The sequence below is a fragment of the Nesoenas mayeri genome, assembly GCF_963082525.1.
Source record: "Nesoenas mayeri genome assembly, chromosome: 29".
NCBI lineage: Eukaryota > Metazoa > Chordata > Aves > Columbiformes > Columbidae > Nesoenas > Nesoenas mayeri.
Window position 1 is genome coordinate 582,090 of NC_137561.1, and position 23,943 is coordinate 606,032.

At 51.4% G+C, this 23,943-nt stretch overlaps 2 protein-coding genes across 2 annotated transcripts; one reads left to right on the forward strand and one right to left on the reverse strand.

The window, feature by feature from the left end:
* Positions 1-1,360: 1,360 nt before the first annotated feature.
* On the reverse strand, positions 1,361-2,275 carry LOC308050672 (olfactory receptor 14A16-like; the record flags this gene model as incomplete). Its single annotated transcript, XM_080360826.1, has 1 exon — positions 1,361-2,275. One exon carries the CDS (start codon positions 2,273-2,275, stop codon positions 1,361-1,363), a length of 915 nt encoding a protein of 304 aa, XP_080216952.1.
* A 12,681-nt stretch (positions 2,276-14,956) lies between these two features.
* Positions 14,957-15,889, forward strand: LOC308050673 (olfactory receptor 14J1-like; the record flags this gene model as incomplete). Its single annotated transcript, XM_080360827.1, has 1 exon — positions 14,957-15,889. One exon carries the CDS (start codon positions 14,957-14,959, stop codon positions 15,887-15,889), a length of 933 nt encoding a protein of 310 aa, XP_080216953.1.
* Between the last annotated feature and the right edge of the window lie 8,054 nt (positions 15,890-23,943).

The following is a 23,943-nucleotide window of genomic DNA, read 5'->3' on the forward strand; positions in this document are numbered from 1 at the left end:
GTCCAGCCAGCTTTCCACTCAGCTTCCAATTCTCCAGCCCAGAGATCTCTGATCTGGCTACTGGGACACCACGGAACACCATGTCTGTGACCCTGCAAAATTCCAGGTATGGAGGCAGGTTGAGCAGCCATTAATTCTCCTTTGTGCTTTTCATGCAGATGGGTTTGATATCTACCTTTTTCAAGGACCTCTAAACCCCTCTGACCACTTTGTCACTTTTGAAAGCACAATCCAGAATCATGGGCCAGGGTGACAGAGCAGACTGGAGCACTTGCAATGAGCCTATCCACGGCAGCTGAGATGAATCTCACTGGGGCAGTGAGTGAATCTCACCTCCCAATATGAAGTGACCTCAAGACCTTCTCTGTGCCACAGACCTTAATGGAAGCAAAAGAAATAGCTGAGAATGTTTGTGCTCACTTGTGTTCATCTCACCTCACATCCATGATGTGCGTGCGCACATCACATCTGCACCTATTCATTCAGTGTCCCTCCATGGAGGGAAGAACAGCGTCTGTGGGTGAGAGGCCAGTGCTGGAAATGGTGGTTGTGAGGGGCCAGTCCATGGTGACTGACCTGGGGCTCCTTCCACGGGGTGTCCAGTGCACAGGGGCACAGTCCAGCCCTGCTCTGCTGGTCCTGCAGGTCTCTGGCAGGAGCCTGGCTGTGAGAGGACACTGCTGTGTGCCAGCCCTGCACACACACACTGTTCAGCTGTACACTGGGGTTTCATCTGTGGGCCAGTTTCTTGGGTATATTCTTGAGAGAAGGTTTGGAAGAAGACCTAAACCTTCAGGCTCTGCCCACAGGAGATCACCTTTCTATCTGGAAAGGCTGTTGTGAGGCCAGCTCTGTCACAGCAGTGCCCATTGCCAGTCCCTGCCTGCACCCACAGCACTGACACACAGCAGGACGGTGACCAAGCTGCCAGAGCACTCAGGCCTTGCACCAACACCAGGGATGAGAAGGAGAGTGTGGAGTGGAACCAGAACAGCTCTGGAAGATCAAGCGCTGCTGTTCCCTGGCAGGGCTGCCATGCGAGAGCTCCTTTCCCTCTCACCCATGCACACACGATCTATCCCTGCAGCTCCAGAAAGATCCCGGAGAAACAATGCTGGTGAAAAAAAATGGTGAAGGACCCTTTATTTTGCTTAAACACAGAGAACACAATTCCACACTGATACAGCCACTCGGTGTGAAAAGAAAAGCAGGCAGTGAATTACAAAGGGAATTAAAATATTATCATAATAAAAAAAACCCCCACAAATAGCCACAAAAAATACTGCACACAGGATGAAACTCTAATGAGATATACTCTTATGTAGAAGAAGATAGAGACAGTTTATAGCTTCAGAAGAAATCAAGTCATCAGTTTCCAGAGGGCATCCTTGAGCTCCTGGTTCCTCATGCTGTAGATGAGGGGGTTAACTGCTGGAGGCACTGAAGAGTACAGAACAGACACCACCAGGTCCAGGGATGGGGAGGATATAGAGGGGGGCTTCAGGTTGGCAAACATGCCTGTGCTGACAAACAGGGAGACCACGGCCAGGTGAGGGAGGCAGGTGGAAAAGGCTTTGTGCCGTCCCTGCTCAGAGGGGATCCTCAGCACGGCCCTCAAGATCTGCACATAGGACACCACAATGAACACAAAACAGCCAAAAGTTAAACAGGCACTGACCAAAATAAGCCCAAGTTCCCTGAGGTAGGAGTGTGAGCAGGAGAGCTTGAGGATCGGGGGGATTTCACAGAAGAACTGGCCCAGGGCATTGCCCTTGCACAGGGGCAGGGAAAATGTATTGGCCGTGTGCAGCAGAGAATTGAGAAACCCAGTGGCCCAGGCAGCTGCTGCCATGTGGACACAAGCTCTGCTGCCCAGGAGGGTCCCGTAGTGCAGGGGTTTGCAGATGGCAACGTAGCGGTCATATGACATGATGGTGAGGAGACAAAACTCTGCTGTGATCAAGAAGAGAAACAAAAAGAGCTGTGTCGCACATCCCAAGTATGAGATGGCCCTGGAATCTGAGAGGGAATTGGCCATGGACTTGGGGAGAGTGGTGGAGATGCAGCCCATGTCAAGGAGGGCGAGGTTGAGCAGGAAGAAGTACATGGGGGTGTGCAGGTGCTGGTCCCAGGCTATGGTGGTGATGATGAGGCCGTTGCCCAGGAGGGCAGCCAGGTAGATGCCCAGGAAGAGCCAGAAGTGCAAGAGCTGCAGCTCCCGTGTGTCTGTGAAAGGCAGGAGGAGGAACTGGGTGATGGAGCTGCTGTTGGACATTGGCTGCCTGTGGGCATGAGGACCTGTGCAAGAAGGAAAAGGTTTAGATTGAGACTTCTCTCGGAAAAACCAAAGCCATTTCCCACAGAGCCTCACACACAGAGACACTTTTCTTCTTCCAGGAGAACGTCCTGGCTGGGCCCTCGTCAGTGCTTGATGAGTGTGCAATGAAGAGGAGAGTCTGTGCCCAGGGGCTCCTGAGGACTCAGCCTGACCCTGTGTGATCGGGTGGGCAGGGGCCAGTCCTGGTGTTCAGCTTTGTCAGCTGGAGCCACTCCTGGTGCAGAAGGGACTGTCAGCATCTGCACCCTCAGGCCTGAGAAACTGATTTTGAGAGGTTTGGGGTTTCTACAGCTCCTTCTCTCCTCCCACCCTGGGGAGTGTTGTTGGGTGTCAGAAACCCTCAGCATTTCTGCTGCACTCAAGGAGAACAGAGTGAGTCCTGCGAGACCAGAGGGTGCCTGTGGGTCAGTGCAGAGTGAGGGCAGCTGCTCTGTCCCTCTGTCCTGCTCCAGCTGCCCTGGGCTGGCACCTTTCTGAGATGGGGGCTGATCACACTCCCATGTTACCCTGAAAAGCCACCAGGCACTGCTGAGAGCAGAGGGACTCACCACAGACCATGACTGGTCTCACCCTTTTCTTAAGGTCTCAGCACCCAACGTTTAGTCCAAGACACACACGGCTCATTCCCCAGTCCCACAGACTGCATGGCCCACAGCCCACAGGTCAGAGCAAAGCTGGGACACGTGTGCCCATGGACACGCCTGCAGGAAAGAACCCACAAGATCAGGCTGTGACTCTGCAGCTGAAACTGCCATCCCCAGAGAGCCTGACAGCAACAACAAGATCCCAAGAGCAGTGACCCAGAGCAGGGGAGCAAGAAGGAAAATGCGGTGAGGGTGGGGGTGAGAGAGGCCAGGGCAGAGGCAGCCGGGCACTCAGACAGCGTCCCCCTTCCCCAGCTGTGCAGCCACCTCCCAGACACCAACAGTGCCGGGCAGCTGCTCTCAGCCCCTGTGCTCTGCAGAGGAACTGCAGCTCTGGCTGCACAGGAGCTGCTTCATGCCTTGGAGCCCCCGGCCCTGAGGGCAGAGGCTTTGCTGGGTGGAGAGGAGGCCAGGGGGCTGCTCACAGGAGGGATCTGACCTGCAAGGGTCACAGGGACTTTTCTCTCTTCTCCCTCTCATAAATATTCCGGGTTTGGTTTCCTCTCATTTCTGCTCATTTCCCTGCTGCCTGGAGATTCTCCCCTGGGAGGTGTTTCCCTGTCCATGTCTGTTCCCTGTCAGTGCTCACAGACCATCCCACCCTCTGTGCCCTCCCCCTGGCCCTACAGATCTTGCCTGTTCACAGGACACTGCCTGGGGGCATCTTCCTGTCTGCAGGCTGGAAAACAGATTACAGATTAAGTGTAAGGTGTCCAGCGAAGGTGATACTGGTTCTGCATAGGCAGAGGAGAGGCAAGGCATGCCGAGATTCTCTTGAAGACCTACTTCAGTTCATGTGTCTCAAGTATTTGTTTAAAATTAAGAACATTCTTAATCACCACCCATTCCCCAGAGCAGGAGACTGAAAACACAGACTCAGGGAGGTTCCTTATCTTTGTAGTACTCTTGTCTTCTTCACCTTGAAATCTCCTCTTGTCAGTATTCGGGAATGAGCTGGAGCTGTGAGCAGCCCCGACCCACGGACAACCCAGCAGCAGTGTCCCTGCCTGGCACAGCCCTGGGGTGCAGGGACCCTGCTCTGCAGGACAGCCCTGGGCACCCCTGCCTGCACATTGACATTTACACCCCACAGTCACCCTGGGGAGAACGCAGCATTCACGTCTTGTCACTGACAGTGCAGAAGGCAATCCCTGCTCTGCAGCACATCCTCCCCTCTGATCATAGAACCTCTGAGAGCTGTACTTACATCTCTCGCAGGCTCTGCAATGTGACAGCTTTCTGAGATCCTACCAAGATTTGCAGATGCAATGCCCTGCAGCCACAGGCTTCATATCGGAGAGGATTTCATTTCCAGTGACCTCTCAGCATCCTCCCAGCCCAGACTGCGTTTCCCTCTCTGTGCCTGGCTCCTGTGCCCTCGGTGCTGCAGGCAGAGCCCTCAGCCCTGCTGCGTGTGCAGAGGAGCTGCTCCTGGGCAGAGCTGTCTCTCTGCAGTGCTGCCGCTGCCATGAGCTCCTTGTGTCCCAGGAGCCCAGCCCAGATCAGCAGCACAGGAGCAGCCCATGATGTCCCTTGCTCTGTCCCCTCTGGGCTCCTCCAGGTGTCCCTGGGGCTCCAGGGGCACATCCTTTGAGACAACCTGAAGTAATAGGTGATGTTGATTCTCTCTCCTCTGAAGAGACACATCATTGTGTTCTTTGTATTAAACAATGAATTAGTATGAGAATCAACTTTTCTTGTCCTTTCATTAGACAGGACACCAGCAATATTACAGCAAAGGATCTAATTCCTCCAAGCCGGGGGAGGAATATGTTCAGTTGAATGAGTTCAGGCATTTTATCCTGGTTTTGTACTCCCAGGTCTAGGGAGACATTCATCAGCCCTTGGCCATGTCATGTCTGTGCTCTGATTCAAAGCCTTTGCACACATGGGCTCTTGGACACTTGGTACCAGGTTTCTTGTGCAGGTCAGAGCTGGGCTGGTGCCACAGCTGGGGTGGCTCAGCCCAGATGTGAGGCCATGTCCTCAGCCAGGGACCTGACTGGGGAGCTGGAGCTGTCAGTGCTGCAGACAGAGCTGTGACACGGATGGAATGAACTGCCAGGCAGGGTGGCAGCAGTGAGTTCATCTGGTCTGCAAGGACAGCAGCCTCCAAGCACAGCAACAGTCCAGATCAGAACTCAGTCTAGACCTGGAAGCCAATTCAAGGGCCCCATAATGAGCTGTTACTACTGCAGGAACAGTTAAAGGACAAAGACACTTTGTAGCTACTGATGAATTTAATAAAAGAAAGCGATGAGAATTCCTGTGTCCTCTTGTCCTCCTTCTTCACCAGTCATGTGTCCCGGGCCTCTGTGACTTGATATGGGAATGTGGAGAACAAGCAGCAGTGCATGGGGATCAAGTCAGGGGTCACTGGAACTAACACAATCCTCTCCAGTCTATGGGACAGCAGGGGCAGCATCCCAGGAGCTGGGACAGCAGGACCATGTCACAGTGAGGCCACTCTCCACCATCTTGGAAAGCTCATGGAGACTGGGGGGACTCCCTGACCACTGGCAGCTCTCACACAGTGTGTGCACTTTTCAAAATGGCCCATGGGTGAGCAGGGGAACTAAGGGCTGTGCCTCAGAGCATGGCCACTGGGACCCCATTTCTGGGTGTCTGGAAGAGAAGGTGACGGGGTTTGCCCAGGGCAGGTTGTGCCTGTCCATCCTCTTTGCTTTCTATGAGGAAAGGACAGGGTTGTGGACGTGGGGAAAACGTTGATGGTCTGTTACCAGGATGTCAGCAAGGCATTCAGTGTCATCCCCCACAACATTCTTGTGCCCAAGGCAGTAAATTCTTATCTGTGTCAGTGTGTAAGTAGATGGGTAAAACCAATCTGGCTGGTTGGGCTTGGAAAGGTGCTGTAGAAAGGGAGAAACTTCCCAGTCATGAGGACAGTCCAGCACTGGAAGCTGTTTCCCAGGAGTGCGCACCCTCTTTGTCCCAGAAAGTGACCAAGATGTGTTTGGATAAAGCCCTGAGCAATCTGGTCTGACCCTGCTGTGAGCAGGAGGTGGGTCAGGATGCCTCCTGAGGTCCCTTTGAGCCTGAATGACGCTGTCCTTCCTTCCCCTTCATGTTTTCAAATTAGGGAGAAATCTCAGGATATTCCAGGCCACAGAAGTAATTCCCATGAAGTGCAGGGCTGCTTTACAAGTGCCCCCAAACAGTCCTGACCACATATTTTCCATCTTTTTTCTTTTGCCTGGAGCCAAGATCTTACTTTTTGCTGTCCTAATGCCTCTCCAGAAAGAACAGCCTGTGTTGTTAACCCTTTCAGAGCAGGTTGTTCAAGAGGTGTCAGCATCCATGTACAGAGTCTGCACATCAGCCAGACACAAATCCATCATTATAGAAATGGACATGAGGCACTTGACCAGCTCCTTGCACCCAGATATCAGCGTGACATGTCTGCTGAGAATGCCAGGGAACACCTAAAATCTACATGAAGGGTATGTGAGTCCTGGTTGGGTATCCTGGCTTGTCTCCTGACCCATGTGGTGCTTCAGGCTCTGAAGAGAATCAAAACCAGCCATGGGACTGGGGTAGTTCCATTTTACACGTGTCACACAGGGCAGATGAGGGAGCTCAGAACTCCAGACTCTGCTGCACGGTTGGGACTGCAGAGACTGGAAATGCAGGTGACAGTGTGTGTCAGTGCACACACATAAAGATTCTGACTTCCTTTGGGCCTTTGCACCGACCTGGGATCTGTTCCTTGGCTGCCTTGGTCTCAAAAAGAAACTATTCCCCTATACTAGTTCCACTGTACAACACATAAGAAATAACTAAAACGTAGAAAAATAATGAAAGAAGCACAATTTGAGGGTAATTCTGTCCAAGAGGTGAACTCTTTAAATGATTAAAACAAAAAAGAAGCAAGAGAAAAAGCATTGTTCTAAGAAATTCTTTCAAGACACAACTGCTGAGGTGTAGCAGCTGCTTGGAAAAGCAAGAACGACTGTTAGGACTGAAATTAAAGAGATTTAAATCATCATGATCATCAGTGAGAATGAGGAGTTCCCTGTTACTGTTACTAGTGACAGCACCACTGTTCACAAACATCCTTCAGAGCATCTCCATTTTTCCTGGGCTCCAAAGCTCATCCTGCTCAGAGGTTGACAGGATTGCTGCAAACCCCTGTGACCCAAATCTCTGCAACTGTCTCTGCTCAACAGCCTTTTACCCCAGGAAGGGGAAAACTGCCAATGCAGGCACCAACCCAGTGCCCAACCTGCCTGGAGAGCCAGGACAGTTGTGCCACACAACAGCCGCCTCTGCGGGAACCTGGAGGGGATGGAACTGAAATGGTTTCAACCCAAATCATAGAATCAGAGAATCATAAAATCATTGAGGCTGGAAAAGACCCTTAAGAACATGGAGTCCAACCGTAAATCAAACACTGCCCAATCCACCACTAAACCATGTCCCATAGCGCCACATTTCCACGTCTTTTAAACACCTCCAGCAATGGAAGCTCCAATCCTGAGCTGGCAGGACAGCATTGGCTGCAGTTGGACATAAGATACTGGTCATGGCTGTGAGTTCAGCCCTGGCTGGCAGAATGTCTCACACCCTCACTGAGGAGGGCAGGGGGCTGGGAGATGGGAGCACGTTTCAGTTTCCAGATCCCAGCACAGAGCCCAAACCGTCCTGCCCTTGGACTCTGGATCCCATTTCCTGAGATGCAAAGCTGGTGGGCCTTTTGTGGATAATCAGGTTAAAAGGCATGACAAGTTCTTCAAATGTTTGTGTAATTTGTCTAGGAATGTTAGTCGTATAAGCTTATATTTAAATATCTGTAAAATAGTACTCTGCATCAGTGGTAGCCCCTCTGGCAATGACAATTAAATAGGTATTTGCACTATAAGGCTTCATACCCCATCCACAAGCACACATCTACATGTTTCAGATGACGGGTGGTCTGGCAAACGTCACCCTTCGTGTCCCCAGGTGATGGACACTGCTCATGTGCCTCTGCAGAGAGTGGCAGGAGCTGGATCTCCTTCTCGGGACAGACTCCTTCCAGAGAGACACAGACACAGGGGAACTCATGGGGTCTTTACGGCATTTCACTGGGCATCAGTTTTGACATATTGGGTGCTGTCCTGTGACTGCCCTTTCTGCACAAATGATCATACAAACGCAACCATTTAGTGAGACATGGTCATAAAGAGCTGTTATGGACAAGAAAGCTCACCATGAACTCTGGAGAGAGCGAAGAAGTTTATAATGATCACAAGGAAGAACCAAGAAGGTCGAGGCCTCTTCTGAAGAGCGGGAGGCCTGAGCAGCCGTGATTGGCCATTGTAGGTGTGGGAGAGGGTCAGGGCATGTCAGGGAGAAGCAATGAGATGGCTGATGGCTTCAGTGAACCCTTCCAGCCATGTCTGAGCCCAGCAATGGAAAGCAGTTGATGTCTGCAGGTGGAGGACGAACAGGAGGAAGATTTTCCTGGGAATATGGAAGGAAGAAAGGCCTCTCTTGGGCTAATCTTGTATGGCAGTGCCATTTGCATGCTGTGGGCATGGCTGTGCCTGGGAGATGGGGAACGGCTGCTGCTGGGGTGGCTGTGCTCAGTCATGGCCCATGAGCTGACCCTGCTCTGCTCCTCTCTTACACTGCCCACACTTGGATGGTCCTCAGGAATCATCCATGAGCCTGGTGGATCCATGAACCTCCTGCAGTGATGAGGTGTGGATCCAAATAGGGGATTCAAGCAAGTTTTGGACTGGGACATTGAGGTGATTGGTGACCATTGCCAGGTATATGAAGAAGCTGTATGAGTTATAAGGAATTAACGGGCATTTCCAACTCCACAGAAATCCAGAGCCTTGCAGTTAAAGTAACAGTACTTGACATAAACACCACCCTCAAAACACAAAACACTCACACTGACCACAGGAAAAGCCTTGAAAAACATTGGAAAAAAATCTACCAGGTCCCAGGGGTCAGGGCTCAGCCATTCTGGTGATGAACAAGCATCAAGGGCTGACATGGCATCAGAGCCACCTCCACATGGCCCTCACCACCTGGAACCAGTGTCTGCAAGTCTTGCCTTCACCAGCCTTCAGGGACAGGGACCTGCACTGGTTGTTTCCTTCACAGCTGTGTCAGCGATGGCCCTTCATGGGGTCCAAACACCCTCAGAAACTTGGGATTTGCTTCTGCCTTTCACTTCATTAGAGGTTTGTTCATTCTTTCAGTATCTGCAGTTCAGGATCATGGCACCAGAGGGCTCACTAACATCTAAAATGCTTTTAAATGCCAAAGCTCTGTGCATTATTTTCCTAAAGACTGCAAGACTGGTGTGGATGATTAGAGAGATTTCAGGAATAGCCAAACAGAGACCATTTCCATAATAAATAGTAATAAAGCCAAATTTCTTCTATTTGCTTCCCTACTCGTCCTTCCTTCTCTTTCCAGAACAGGTGGCATCTGCAGACTCCAGTTCATACTGATGTGTTGCATCTCGTGATAAAGACTGAATATGTCAGAAAAGTGGGTGCCTAAATCACCATGTGAGTGAGGAGACAGGCCAGGACAGCTCAAGAGGAGTCACACTCCTCTGGACCAAGAGGTGGGTGTTCCTGGCAATCTCAGGTGCCACAGCACAGTGATACTTGTATTCAGGGAGCTGGTCAAGTGACCCATCTCCTGTTCTGTAATGGTGTCTGAGTTTGCTCAGGTCACCCCTGACTTGAGCCCCATCCACTGCTGGGTGTTCTCCAGACTCCTGCCTTCAGGAACCAAGTCCCAGGAGACCTTGCAGGTGAAGATGGAGGCAAAGACGCCATGAAGAACCTCAGTCTCGTCTGATTCTACTCTTATGAACTTCAGCAGCAGGCCCATGATCATCCTGTCTATTCTCTTACTGCAAGTGAAGCTCTGTCAGCTCCTTTTGCTGCCCTTCCCGTACAGGTATCAAATTCAGGGCACCTTTGTCATCATCCCCACATCCATGGACAAGGTTTCTAAATTCGTCCTTTGCAGCTTCCCCTGCTTCCACCTCCTGTGTGCTGTCTTTGTGCCCTCCAGCTCCATCAGTGCAGATGAGCAGCCTCACGATATAAATGCTTCTGTTCATGGGTACTTGGAGAGATCATTCTTGTTCTTGGAGCAGCCTGTCCTGTAAGGATTATCAGATTTCCTGAGCTCCTTCATCCTTCAGATCTACTTCCATGTCACCACTTTGCCCATCATCCCCCAGTATGTCCAAGTCTTCTCCTCTGGATTCCACCAGCCTGTGCTCTGCTGCTGGCCTTCCTCCCTCCCCTCTGGTGCCTGGGACCCCACTGTGTCCTGGTCACAACAGTCAAGGTGGACACTGATGTTCACATCCCTCACCAGGGTCTCCTTGTTTCCCAGTTCCAGATCCAGGTGAACATCACCCTTGTTGGCCCATCAGGCAGACATGTTAAGCAGTTGGCCCAAGATCCTTTAGACTGTTGGCAGCTGCAGCTTTGCCTGGCCAGTGAATGTCAGGGCAATTACAGTTCCCCATAGGAAGCTGCTCGTTCACTGGTGCGTTACTTGAGTTGCTGACAGAAGATCTATTTCTTCTCCATGACCAAGTAATTTGTAGCACACGACATGTTGTCGCCCTGTACTGGGCTTACATGGTAAAGTCTTGGAACTGGGGGTGAGTGTGGGTGTGCTACAGTTGTCACCTCTCTGAGAAGACAACAGGAGTTTGACCAGCGTCAGACAGAGCCGATTTCAGCTGATCCAGGATGGACCCACTCCTTGCCCAATCTGAGCCACTCAGTGATGCTGGCAGCACCTCTGGGATATTGTATTTGAGAAAGGGTCAAAAACGCTGCACAACAGCAGGTGGGAGAGAGGAGGGAGGAGATGGGAGAGAAAAGCTCTGCAGACACCAAGGTCATATCCCACAGGACCCAAGCAGGTCCCTCAGCAGGCCAAATCCTGCTCTCCTGAAATCCTGCTCTTGGCCTTGTTCTCATCTCCCAGGAGCCTCAGCTCCACTTTCCCATCCCTGACTGTTCCATCCTGACCAACTCTTTCTGGTTTGTAAGTGTGAAGTCTCACAGGGCACCTCATCCCACTGACTCCTCAGTCACCCGTGTCAGGAAGATGTTGTCAATGGGCTCCAAACCTCCTGGATGGCTGGTACCTTGTAGCTATTGGAATATCTCAGGTCTGCCATGAGGATACGTCCCTGGAAACATGAGGCTTCTTTCATTTGTCTGAAGGAGGCCTCATGTATATTCCAATTTCTCATCAGTGAGTCTGTAGCTGATGTCCAGTCATCACAACATTGCCCATGTTGTTCTGCCCTCTCATGCTGAGTCCTCAACATTCAGCTGACATTGTCTGTCCCCAGGCAGAGCTCCACACATTCCTGCTGCTCTCCCATATGAAGGGAAACATCAGAAACTCCAGACCTCTGGCATTATGAGTACCAGACACCCAAGACCTCACTGTTTCCCCAGGAGATGATATCTATAGTGTCCTGTAACTCCTCATCCTGTTATCTTAAGAGAGACACCCTCATCAGGATAAGCCATCTGCGTGCAAATTTAATAGCTGAGCAAATGGAACTTCAGTCCAGGGAGAGTCCAGACCTTGTGAATATCTAATATTTGACCATCAGAAATCTCTGAATTGTGACAAGATGAAATGACGAGTTCTCAGTGACCCTGAGGAGAAGGGCCTGGGCACTACAAGGTCCCCACAGCAGCCCGTGGTGCACGCTCACCATGAACAAGGCAGCTGCACACGGGGCTGCATGAGGAGGAGCGTGGGGACCCAGACACCTGCAGTTCTCATCGCATTCGGTTCAGCACTGGTGTGACCCACACACACGGGTGTGTGCCAGTGTGCGGCTTCCCAGTCTGGAGAAGCAGGGAGGAACTGGAGAGTGCAGGGCTGTGCCAAGGCAGGTTCAGCACCTTGTGCACATGGTGTGGGGTGCTGAGGGACCTGGGCTGCTTTGGCCCAGCAGTGCTGGGGAGGCTGCAGCAGTGCAGGAGTAGCCTGAGAGTGCTTGAAGGGCGGTTTCAGAGGTGGTGGAGGTTTCTGCATAGTGGGAAAGAGCATGAGAAAGAAATAATGGCCAAAGGGCAGCTGGGGAGGTCCAGGCTGGCCATGAGCAGAAAGGAATGTGATGGAAGGGCAGTGCTGTGGTGGAGCAGGTCAGCAGAGGGAGTCTGCATCAGCCCAAGGCTTTGTGCTTCAAGGAGCAGCTGGGGAGGATGGAGAGATCTCAGCAAAGGAAGGAAGATGCTCAGACAAGAGCAAGGTGGGACAGCAGGGGGGATGTCTCCAGCCTGCAGGGACAGAGGTGCAGGCAATGCCACAGCACAGGACAGGCTGTCGTGGAGATGATCACGGGATGGAAAGAGGCTGAAAGCCCCACCAGACATGAGCTCCTTCTCCCCTTGGCTGTGGCTGTTGTCTGCACCTCTGATGGCTGTGAGGAGACACCTTGTCCTTGCAGCACAGGGGCCTCATGGCCTCCTTGTCCCCAGCCAGGAACCTGGGAGGGGTGGGACCATAGTCCTGCCCTTGGCCTTGCACAGCCCCACATCACACTGTCTCAGAAAGGGCCCTGGGCAACGTGGGAGGGACAGGATCTGACTTCCAACGATACGAGGTCAGGGCTTGGCTTTTGGATAAAGAAACACAACCAGGTTTGCGCAACATCAGAGAAATCTTTACTTTGCTTTTCCTGACCTCCAGTTTTCATCTCTAATCGAACCTGGATATTGTTTCTCAGTAGGTTCCCCCAGTGGGGCGCATTAACAGTACAAGAAACTTTGGAGTTTGAATCTAACTTTGACTTCTTGAGAAGTTTCTTCAGCTTCCCCTCAGGGTCTGAGGTCCATGGACTCAGCACCAAACCCACCAGAGGGGTCATTAAAGGGCCTTGGGCTGCTCCTGTGCTGCTGAGCTGGGCTGGGCTCCTGGGACACAGGGAGCTCATGGCAGCGGCAGCGCTGCAGAGAGACAGCTCTGCCCAGGAGCAGCTCCTCTGCACACGCAGCAGGGCTGAGGGCTCTGCCTGCAGCACCGAGGGCACAGGAGCCACGCACAGAGAGATTAAAGGCAATTTGGGGTGGCTGGTTGCTGAGGATTCAATGAGACAAATCACAGTTCTAACATGGTAAGTCTCTGGCTGTAGAACAATGCAGCTGCATTTACTGGAGGGAGACCTTAAGCTGGTACATCGCACAATTTACAGTTTTTCTTTCAGGTCTCGCTCACAGTATCTCTGTTGTAGAGGAGAAGAACACACTCCAGAGCAGGGCTTCCCTGCTGCACTGTCACAGGAACAGGGAATGACGAGAACTTCTGCTGAGGGTGGCTGCAGGGGAAGCACCCAGGGTTGCCCAGGGCTGTCCTGCAGAGCAGGGTCCCTGTCTGGGGGAGATCCCCAGGCTGCTGTGGGGACAAGCTGTGAGGGAAAGGAGCATCCCTGATAAGGGCAGGAAAGGTGCTTCTGCTGTGGAGAGGGTGCTGTGTGGGTCAGTGCTGCTCACAGCTGCAGATCACCTGCAGGATTTTTCTAAGGTGATGCCCCAATGACAAGATCAATGCAAGGATTACCAGACAGATAAGGAGCATTCCTGAGCCTGTCTTTTCAGTTTCCTCTCCCAAGGGGTGGGGGGTGCAGGAAAGGATAAAATTGAAAATGAGCTCTCATGCTTAAACAAGTCACTGAGACTCCTGAACTGCAACTCTGAGTGATCAGCACATCTGCCAGGAGGATCATGACATCCCTTCCCCACCCCTCTGCCTGTGCACAGCACCTGCATCACCTTGGCTGGACCCGTCAGCCAAGTCCCTGTGACCCCCTGCAGGTCAGATCCCTCCTGTGAGCAGCCCCCTGGCCTCCTGTCCCACCCAGCAAAGCCTCTGCCCTCAGGGCCGGGGGCTCCAAGGCATGAAGCAGCTCCTGTGCAGCCAGAGCTGCAGTTCCTCTGCAGAGTACAGGGGCTGAGAGCAGCTGCCCGGCACTGTTGGTGTCTGGGAGGTGGCTGCACAGCTGGGGAAGGGGGATGCTGTCTGAGTGCCCGGCTGCCTCTGCCCTGGCCTCTCTCACCCCCACCCTCACCGCATTTTCCTTCTTGCTCCCCTGCTCTGGGTCACTGCTGTTGGGATCTTGTTCTTGCTGTCAGGCTCTCTGGGGATGGCAGTTTCAGGTGCAGAGTCACAGCCTGATCTTGTGGGTCCTTTCCTGCAGGTGTGTCCATGGGCTCACGTGTCCCAGCTTTGCTCTGACCTGTGGGCTGTGGGCAATGCAGTCTGTGTGACTGGGGAATGAGCTGTGTGTGTCCTGGGCTAAACGTTGGGTGCTGAGACCTTAGGAAAGGGTGAGACCTGTCATGGTCTGAGGTGGGTCCTTCTGCTCTCAGCAGTGCCTGGTGGCTCTTCAGGGTAACATGGGAGTGTGATCAGCCTCCATCTCAGAAAGGTGCCAGCCCAGGGCAGCTGGAGCAGGACAGAGGGACAGAGCAGCTGCCCTCACTCTGCACTGACCCACAGGCACCCTCAGGTCTCGCAGGACTCGCTCTGTTCTCCCTGAGTGCAGCAGAAATGCTGAGGGTTTCTGACACCCAACAACACTCTGCAGTGAATATGGGGGGATATGTAAAAAAACCTGGAACTCCTAAACTGCCTTCACCATCTCTGCTCCCTATCACTGGGAAAGCAGGTGCTGACAGCCCTTCTGTGTTAGCAGAACCAGGACAATCCCCAACGTTCCCTGCCCCACTCCTGCAGAGCTGGGCTGACTTATCAACCTGACTTAGTGGCCCTGCTCTTGGTTGCACATTTTCCAGCCCCAAGCAGGGCTGCAGCCACAGTGCTGAAAATGAGTGTCTGTGTGCGACAGGGGAGGGTCTATGGGAGTTGGTTTGATTTTTGTCAGAGAACTCTGCCCTGGATTCTCACTGTCTTTTTTTTTCTCATGACAGCGCCCCGTGCTCAGGAAAAGCAAATGTCCAACAGCAGCTCCATCACCCAGTTCCTCCTCCTGCCGTTCACAGACACACGGGAGCTGCAGCTCTTGCACTTCTGGCTCTTCCTGGGCATCTACCTGGCTGCCCTCCTGGGCAACGGCCTCATCATCACCACCATAGCCTGGGACCAGCACCTGCACACCCCCATGTACTTCTTCCTGCTCAACCTCGCCCTCCTCGACCTGGGCTGCATCTCCACCATTGTCCCCAAATCCATGGCCAACTCTCTGTGGGACACCAGGGCCATTTCCTACGCAGGGTGTGCTGCACAACTCTTTCTGTTTGTCTTTTTAGTTTCAGCAGAGATTTATCTTCTCACTGTCATGTCATACGACCGCTACATTGCCATCTGCAAACCCCTGCACTACGGGACCCTCCTGGGCAGCAGAGCTTGTGTCCACATGGCAGCAGCTGCCTGGGCCATTGGGTTTCTCACTGCTCTGCTGCACACGGCCAATACATTTTCACTGCGTCTGTGCAAGGGCAATGCCCTGGGCCAGTTCTTCTGTGAAATCCCCCAGATCCTCAAGCTCTCCTGCTCACACTCCTACCTCAGGGAACTTGGGCTTATTGTAGTCACTGTCTGTTTATCATTTGTGTGTTTTGTGTTTATTATGGTGTCCTATGTGCAGATCTTGAGGGCCGTGCTGAGGATCCCCTCTGAGCAGGGACGGCACAAAGCCTTTTCCACCTGCCTCCCTCACCTGGCCGTGGTCTCCCTGTTCCTCAGCACTGGCACGTTTGCCAACCTGAAGCCCCCCTCCATCTCCTCCCCAATCCTGGACCTGGTGCTGTCTGTTCTGTACTCGGTGGTGCCTCCAGCAGTTAACCCCCTCATCTACAGCATGAGGAACCAGCAGCTCAAGGATGCCCTGCGCAAACTCTTATCCCTCTGGTTTCTGAAGCAATAAACTGGCCATCTTCTTTTATACAGGAGTTTTAATGTAGCTAATTACAAGCCCAGCCTGTCAACTGTTTTTTCTGGTGTTGTTGGTTGTTTTCTTATTGTGATAATGTTGTCAACCCCATTTCTAATTCACTGCTGGCTTTTCTTTTCTAACTGTTGGATGCTTAAATGAGCAGCAGTGCTCTCCTTGTCTCTAAACAGAATAAAGGGCTCTTTAGTGACTTGTTTTTCACTATATTCTTCCTGCAAGGGCTTTTTGGAGCTGCAGGGACAGTTCCTGTGCGTGGGTGGAGGGGAAAACAGCTCTGGCATGGCAGCCCTGCCAGGGAGCAGCAGCGCTTGCTCTTCCAGAGCTGTTCTGGTTCCACTCCACACTCTCCTTCTCATCCCTGGTGTTGGTGCAAGGCCTGAGTGCTCTGGCAGCTTGGTCACCGTCCTGCTGTGTGTCAGTGCTCTGGGTGCAGGCAGGGACAGGCAATGGGCACTGCTGTGACAGAGCTGGCCTCAGTAACAGTACTTGCACAAGGAAAAGTTATCTTCTTTGGGCAGTGCATGATGGTTTATATCTTCTTGCCAAGTTTCTCTCAAGCTTATTCCTACAGAAGTGGCCACAGATTCAAACACCAGAGTACAGCTGAACAGTGTGTGTGTGCAGGGCTGGCACACAGCAGTGTCCTCTCACAGCCAGGCTCCTGCCAGAGACCTGCAGGACCAGCAGAGCAGGGCTGGGCTGTGCCCCTGTGCACTGGACACCCCGTGGAAGGAGCCCCAGGTCAATCACCATGGACTGGCCCCTCACAACCACCATTTCCAGCACTGGCTTCTCATCCACAGAGGCTGTTTTCTCTCCATGGATGGACACTCAAGGAATAGTTCAGAAGTCCATGTTTGCCTTGTACAAATGAGATGTGAGCACGCACATCATGTACGTGAGGTGACACGAACCTGAGTGAGCACAAACACCATCAACTATTCCTTTCCATTCCGTGAAGGACTGTGAGACAGACGAGGTCTTGAGGTCACTTCATATTGGGAGGAACAACCTATGGGAAATCACCTGAATGCTGCACTGGGTTGTGCTTCCTTGAACTGAGCTCCCTGTGTCCATTCCTCATGATGTGGGACATGTCAGATGAGTGCAGAGCAGGTGACACAGCGCAGGGCTGAGGTGTTTCCCGTCCTTTGGGAGTGGCAACAGGAGGTTGGAGGGACACTGTGACTCCTGCCGCTGTGTGTAAAAGGGACAGACTCTGTCTCTGAGAGTCCCTGGGTGAACAAGGAGTCCTGAGACCAACTCAGATATGGATGCCTGACAGAATCTGATATTTCTGTATGTGATTCCATAGACAAATCCCACTGGATCAGTAAGATACATCTCAGCTGCCTTGAAAAGGAACATTGCAAGTGCTCCTGTCTGCTCTGTCACTCTTTCTTGTGATTCCAGATTGTGCTCTCATAAGTGTCAAGGAAACCAGAATGGCTCTTGGGTCTTTAGAAAACGCAGACCTCAAATCCATCTTCAGGAAGAGCAGGAATAGGAATGGGGAGAATAACAGGCTGGCCACCCTGCTTCCCTCCCTGGGAAGGGGATGGGACACGTCCTCCTGTAGCCATTTCCAGGAATGTGAGTGACAAGGAAGGGATTGCTGAACCCAAATGGACAGGGGAAAGAAAGGCATGTTGTGTACAGGGCGTTTGCAAGGCTCAGCCATGGTCTCCTTCTGGCCAGAGTGGTGCTGATGGGGCTCAAGAAGTGGATGCTGGGTGGGAAGTTGGCTGAACCATCCAGCACAAATATCACCAGTGATACGAAGTCCTGTGTGCAGCCAGTTACTGGTGTCATCCCTCAGTGACCAGCACTTGGACAACACTGTTGAACATCTTTATTCTCCCCTTCTATGATGTAACGGAGTGAAGCCTTATTGCCTTTGAGGATGATACAAACCTGGGTGGCGGCCTTGAGCAGCCGCACCTGGTTCACCCTGAGCAGGAGAGTGAGACAAGATGAGTGAGACAAGGGCTCCTTGCAAACCTGAGTTATTCTGTGATTTGACAGAATTTTTGCCTTGGGGAGGTTTCTGGAGAGAGAATAGGTGGAAGAATAGGGGAAAAAAAAAAAAAAAAAAAAAAAAGGTAATGCAGAAGAAAAGATATGGAAGGTGTTAACGGAAGTACAGAAGTTCCAGTGAGGAGTGCTTTTCCCTCACAGTGTTAGTAGAAAATATATTTGACATATTTGAACAAGGTGAGGAAGAGATATGGGTGTCTATAGCCTGTGGGAAAGAGGGGCAGGGGTAGGAATGTATAGAACATGCTTCAGTCTGTTGAGGTCCTGAGTGCTAAGGAGGTGGAAGGCTGGGTGTGGTATTATGAGATCAGTTGTGTCTCACACACTCATAATCCAGTCAGAATCCTGTGGGTGTGAAGGGGACAGTGGGGTCAGTTCTGTGTCTGGAGGTGACAGCCCAGCAGCAGGGACATGGCTGGGAAAGAACCTCTGCCCAAGGGCCCACAGGTCTTACCCAGGAAGAGAGACGGGTTGTCATGCCCATCCCACCTGAGAACATGACGGGACATGGGCAGGGACATGGTCGTGTCTGTCAGAGAGGCTGAAAGGCCAGCAGCACTCATGGGATTTAGAAGATCATGGCGAGGTGACTTCTCTATGCTCAGATAAAAAAACACAAGAAGCCTAACGGGTTGGGTTCCCTGCATGAAGGGCAGTTTATGAGATGGTCGAGCTTTTCTTGATAGTGGGAAGAAGCAGGAAAGAGAAAAAAGAAGTCTACTTGGAAGGTGAGGAATGGATATGAGGAGTAAGAAATGTCACTGGAAGGGCAGTGCTGTGGGGCAAGAGGTGACCCAGAGGGAGCTGGATCAGCCCATGGTTTGTGTTCCAAAGAGCAGCCGGTGAGGGTGCAGACACAGCAGTGAAGGTGCAGAGATGCTGGGTGAGAGCAGGTGGGAAGCGAGATGGGTGTCTGCAGCCTGCAGGGAAAGAGGGGCAGGGGCAGCACCGTGTGGAACAGCCTGTGGTGGAGATGGCAAAGGGCGCTGTAAGGCTGGAAGGGACCCACAGAAGCCAGGTCTGTGTCCCCTTGGCCAGGGCAGTTGTCTCTGTAACTGACCCCAGGAGCAGACATGTTGTCCTCATGGCACTGGGGCCTCGGTGTCTCCTTGCAGCCCCATGGGGAAGCTGGAAGTTGTTGTCCCAGTGTTGTCCTTCCCTGGGCCTTGCACACCCACATGCCACGGTCCCAGGAAGAGCCCTGAGCCGTGTGTGAGGGACAGGATCCCCCTTCCCATTGTCTGGAGCTCATGGCTCCTCCTTTCTGCTGCAGAAAGCAAACCAAGGGGTTTCTGAGCATTGGAGCTGAAGAAAAGACTCAAAGGAGACCTCATGGTGGCTACAGCTTCCTCACAAGGGGAGAAGGAACGTTAAGTATTGATCTCTTCTCTCTGGTGACCAACGATAGAACCTGAGGGAAAGGCAGAAGATGTGTCAGGGAGGTTTAGATTGGACATTCAGAAAAGGTTCTTCCCCAGAGGTACTGGACACTGAACAGGCTCCCCAGGGAGGTGTCACGGCCCCAACCTGACAGTGTTCAACAAGAGACTGGACAACATCCTCAGACACACGGGGTGAACTGTGAGGTGTCCTGTGCAGGGACAGGAGTTGGACTCCATGATCCTTTGGGTCCTTCCAACTCAGGAGATTCCTTGATTCTATGAAATACTAGGTCATCATATACATGTCCACTGTGTGCATGTGGTGAGATGAACCCAAGGGAGCACAAATTCAATCAGCTATTCCTTGGGGTGCCATAAAGGTCAGTGGGACAGAGATGGTGTTCAGGGGTCTCTTCCAACCTCTGTTATTGTAGGATTCCATGAATCTTTTCCTTGGAGATATAAAATGCCCCAGAGTAAATACAGCAGCTCCTCTGAGGAACGTTTCTCCACTCAAACCCTTGATAGGAAATCTATCAGATACATTTGATGAAAGCAGCTCAGTTTGATCTGCTCACACACTGGACCACAAGGAGGGTGATGGTGGGTACGATGCCGTGTGGTCACTTGTGTCTCAGGAACTCATTGTCCAGTAGGAACCAATGGGTGTGGAGGGCACTGTGAGGTCACTTCTGCCTCTGCAGGGGATTGGCCAACAGCAGGAACATGGCTGGCAAAGGACTGTGAGGTCACACACGCAGACGAGCAATGGGGCCCAATCAGCATGGCTTGATGAAAGGCAGGTCCTCCTTGACCAGCCTGATCTCCTTCTGTGACAAGGTGACCGCTGAGCAGATGAGGGAAAGTCTGTCGTGGGGAGTGAATGCGCCACACGGGCTGTGGGTGTTGTGTCCTTAGACTGCAGTGAAGCCTTTGACACCGTGTCCCACAGCATCTCCTGGAGAAGCTGCAGCTCGTGGCCTGGATGGTGTATCTGCGATGAGTAAAGAACTGGCTGGAAGGCATTTTAGAGCCATTTGTCCCCTTCCTGTTCACATGGGCGTCCCATGAATGCATCACTGCTCTACCCCAGTGTAGACAGGCACAAGGCCTTCTCCTCCTGGACCTCTCACCAATGCCACTGGTTTCTCCAGCACCCTCATCCTGGACTGTGGGATGCCCAGAACAGCCCCCCAAGACAGTTTGACAAAGTCTTTTTTCTACTCCATCCCCACATCCCTGCTCAATCCCCTCATGTACAGTTCAAGGACCAGAAAGGTTGGGTACAAGCAGGGTATTGAGAAAAATGGTCAGGAAAGCTTTGAGGTGCACAGAGAGCCCATCACCATGTTGGCAAGCTGCTCTCTCTGAACAGGCCCAGAGGACCTGGACAGCATTTGCTGTGTCCCAGAAACTCGCCTGGAAGGTTGGGATATGGAGAAGAGGTTTGGTCTGGGAAGGGACAGACAGGGGCTGGTGGAACTGGCTGGTGTGACCGTGAGACGTCTCCCAAACACCTCAGAAAAGTCCTGGCTCTCAGGGAGGCTGCATGGTCCTCTGAGAAAGAAAATAGCAAACATGACTTATCATGGATTCATAGAATAATTGTGGTTGGAAGAGACCCTTAAGATCATCGAGTCCAACCATAACCTCAATCTGGCATTAAAACATGTCCCTAAGAGTCCCATCTATCTGTGTTTTAAACACCTTCAGTGATGGGGACTCCACAACCTCACTGCGCAGTCTGTTCCATTGCTTCAAAACCCTTTCCCTGAAGAAGTTTTTCCTCATATCCAATCTAAACCACCCCGTGTGCAACTTGAGGCCATTTCCTCTTGTCCTATCACTTGCTACTTGGGAGAAGAGACCAACACCCTCCATGATAAAACCTCTTTTCAGGTAGTTGGAGACAGTGACAAGGTCTCCCCTCAGCCTCCTGTTCTCCAGGCTGAACAGCCCCAGCTCCCTCAACCGCTCCTCGTGAGACTGGTGCTCCAGACCCTTCACCAGCCTTGTCACCCTCCTCTGAACTCTCTCCAGCACCTCAATGTCTTCCTTGCCATGAGGGGCCTCAAACTGACCCCAGGATTCAAGGTGCAGCCTCACCAGTGCCCAGTACAAAGGGATGATCACTTCTCTAGTCCTGCTAAAGCTCTGATTGAATCAAGGCTTGAACACCTTGGTGTGACCCAGTTGGTGACAGGTTGGACTGCAGACTCCTGAGGTCCCTTCAGCCTCAGTTCTCTCATGATCCCATTGTGATGTTGGGCTCTGTTTCAGACTGGAGCAGAGCAGGCGATGATGGGGCAGGACCCACCTGTGCTGTAGGTGACCATCTAAACCAACATCTCAGCCAGGGAACCAGCCAACACCTCAGTGTGACTCGCTCTGGGCAACGTGTGAGGAGTCCTGGGCAGGGCAGGTTCAGAGGGCATGGGGCGCTGTGCAAGACACAACATGATCTTGGCTTCATGCCTGCAGGCCCATCAGATGTCAGTGGATGTCAATGACAATTAAAATAAGAACTGAAGACAAAGATCCAAAGCAAAGGAAGGTGTCAACTTTCTTTCTTCCTTTCTTGCTCTTTCTTTCTTTCTTTCTTTCTTTCTTTCTACTTATTCATGTATGTATTTATGTATTTATTTATTTACTTATTTGTTTATTTATTTATTGATTTACTCATTTACTTATTTACTTACTTATTTATGTATGTATTTATTTACTTATTTGCTTACTTATTTACTTATCTACTTATTTATTTTAAAGTCTTTGTAAGGGAGTCTCTTTTATTTGGAAAGGAAAGAGTTCTCCAGAACTGGGGACGGATTTAGGACACAAATGTCTTCAGCTCCAGGGACACAAACATCTGGTGCCAGTGTAGATGCCCCGGGAACCCCTGCCCAGGCTCCACCTGCACTGCACGGTGCTCTGGTCTCCCCAGGTCCTGTGTGATAGATGTCAATCCCAGCCCAGCACCTCAGGTACACTGGGCCCTAAAATGGCCCTGGCTGTTAATGGTGAGACACCTGATGACTGATGTTTATCTGGAAATGTCCACTTTATTGTTGTTGTTTTGTTTGTGGTTTGTTTTGTTGTCTTTGTTGCTGTTTTGTTTTTGGTTTTGGTTGTTGTTATTAATTGGTTTGAGGGTTTTTTTGCTTTGGTTTTTTGGGGTTTTTTGCTTCTTTTGTTTGGTTGGTTTCTTTGTTTGATTGGAGATCTTTGTTTAGTTGTTTTTTTAACATATTAAAATTAAAAAGAAAAAAGCCAAAAAGTGAATTATGGGGAAGGAGAATAAATTCTGGTCTTCCCCTGTACTTATTTTACCAAGTCTCTGGTGGCCAATGAGGAAACCAGCAGACTGGGGGTGGGGATGAGGAGCCAGGTGGTCCATACAGTGTCCAGTCTCAAGGACTGTTCTCCTGCCTGCCCAGATGTCTCCAGGAGACCCTCTGGATCAGTGTCCATTGTAGAGTGCTGCTGTCACTTCTATACACTGGAAAGTGATTGAAAATACCTTTGAAAGATTAAACCCTCCTTTATGAAATCTTCTTTGAAATCCTCATCACTAAGTGTCCCATTGGACCTTCTCCAGTTAGTTCTGCAAGTCTTGAAGATGTGAAGAAAATTAGGGAAAGAAACATTGCTCGTTAGGGCTTTCTGTCTTTTAATGAGCCCCATGGTGTGTTTGGTGCTGAGTCCATGAACCTCAGATACCAAGGACAGACTGAAGAATCTGCTCAAGAAGTCCAAGCCAGAATAAACTCCAAAGTACCCTGAAGCATTAATGGGCCCCACTGAGGGCTGTTACTGACAAAGCCTCCCAGGGACTCGTTAGAGCAGATAATTGGAGGCAGTGATTGCATCAGGCAAAGGCAAAGTGCAGCAGCTCTGATGCTGAGAAAGCCCTTGGTTTGTCTGATGAAGGACAATGGCCAAGCCTTGAGCCCCTGCCCCTGGAAGGGAGATCCTGTCCCTCCCGTGTGGCTCAGGGCTCTTCCTGGGGCTGTGGGGAGTGCGATGCCCAGTGCAGGACAATGGTGTGACACTCCCTGGGGGTGCAAAGAGGCAATGGGGTGCCATGGCCATGACAACCACGTGTCTCCTCTTAGACCTCACTGGCAGGGACATCAGCCATAGCCAAGGGGACAAAGACCTTGGCTCTTTCAGGGACATCCATCCTTGCCAGCGCCCTTGGCCATGTCCACCATGGTCCATCCTGCACTGTCCCAGTGCCATCATCTTGGAAAGTGATTTTCAAGAGTTCTTGACCCACGACTGTCCTTCTCTCTCAATGTTCTACCCCAGTCAGCAACTACGACCACAATAGCTGCTCATGTACCCATCCAACCTATTAAGTGCGATATGGAAGATAACCGAAGGGAATGGAGAAACCCGTGGGTTAAGAAATAGCATTTTAATAAGACAATAAAAATAGTATAATATACTACTACTACTATGTATATAATTAAATGAAATGAAATTTAAAAATTAAAATGAAATATAAAAAGTCAAACTAAATTAAATTAAGTAAATATATTCAGTGCAATCCATCATGTAACTCCAGTCACACGGAACAGCCAGTCCTGGAGAAAGGAGCACCTTGGT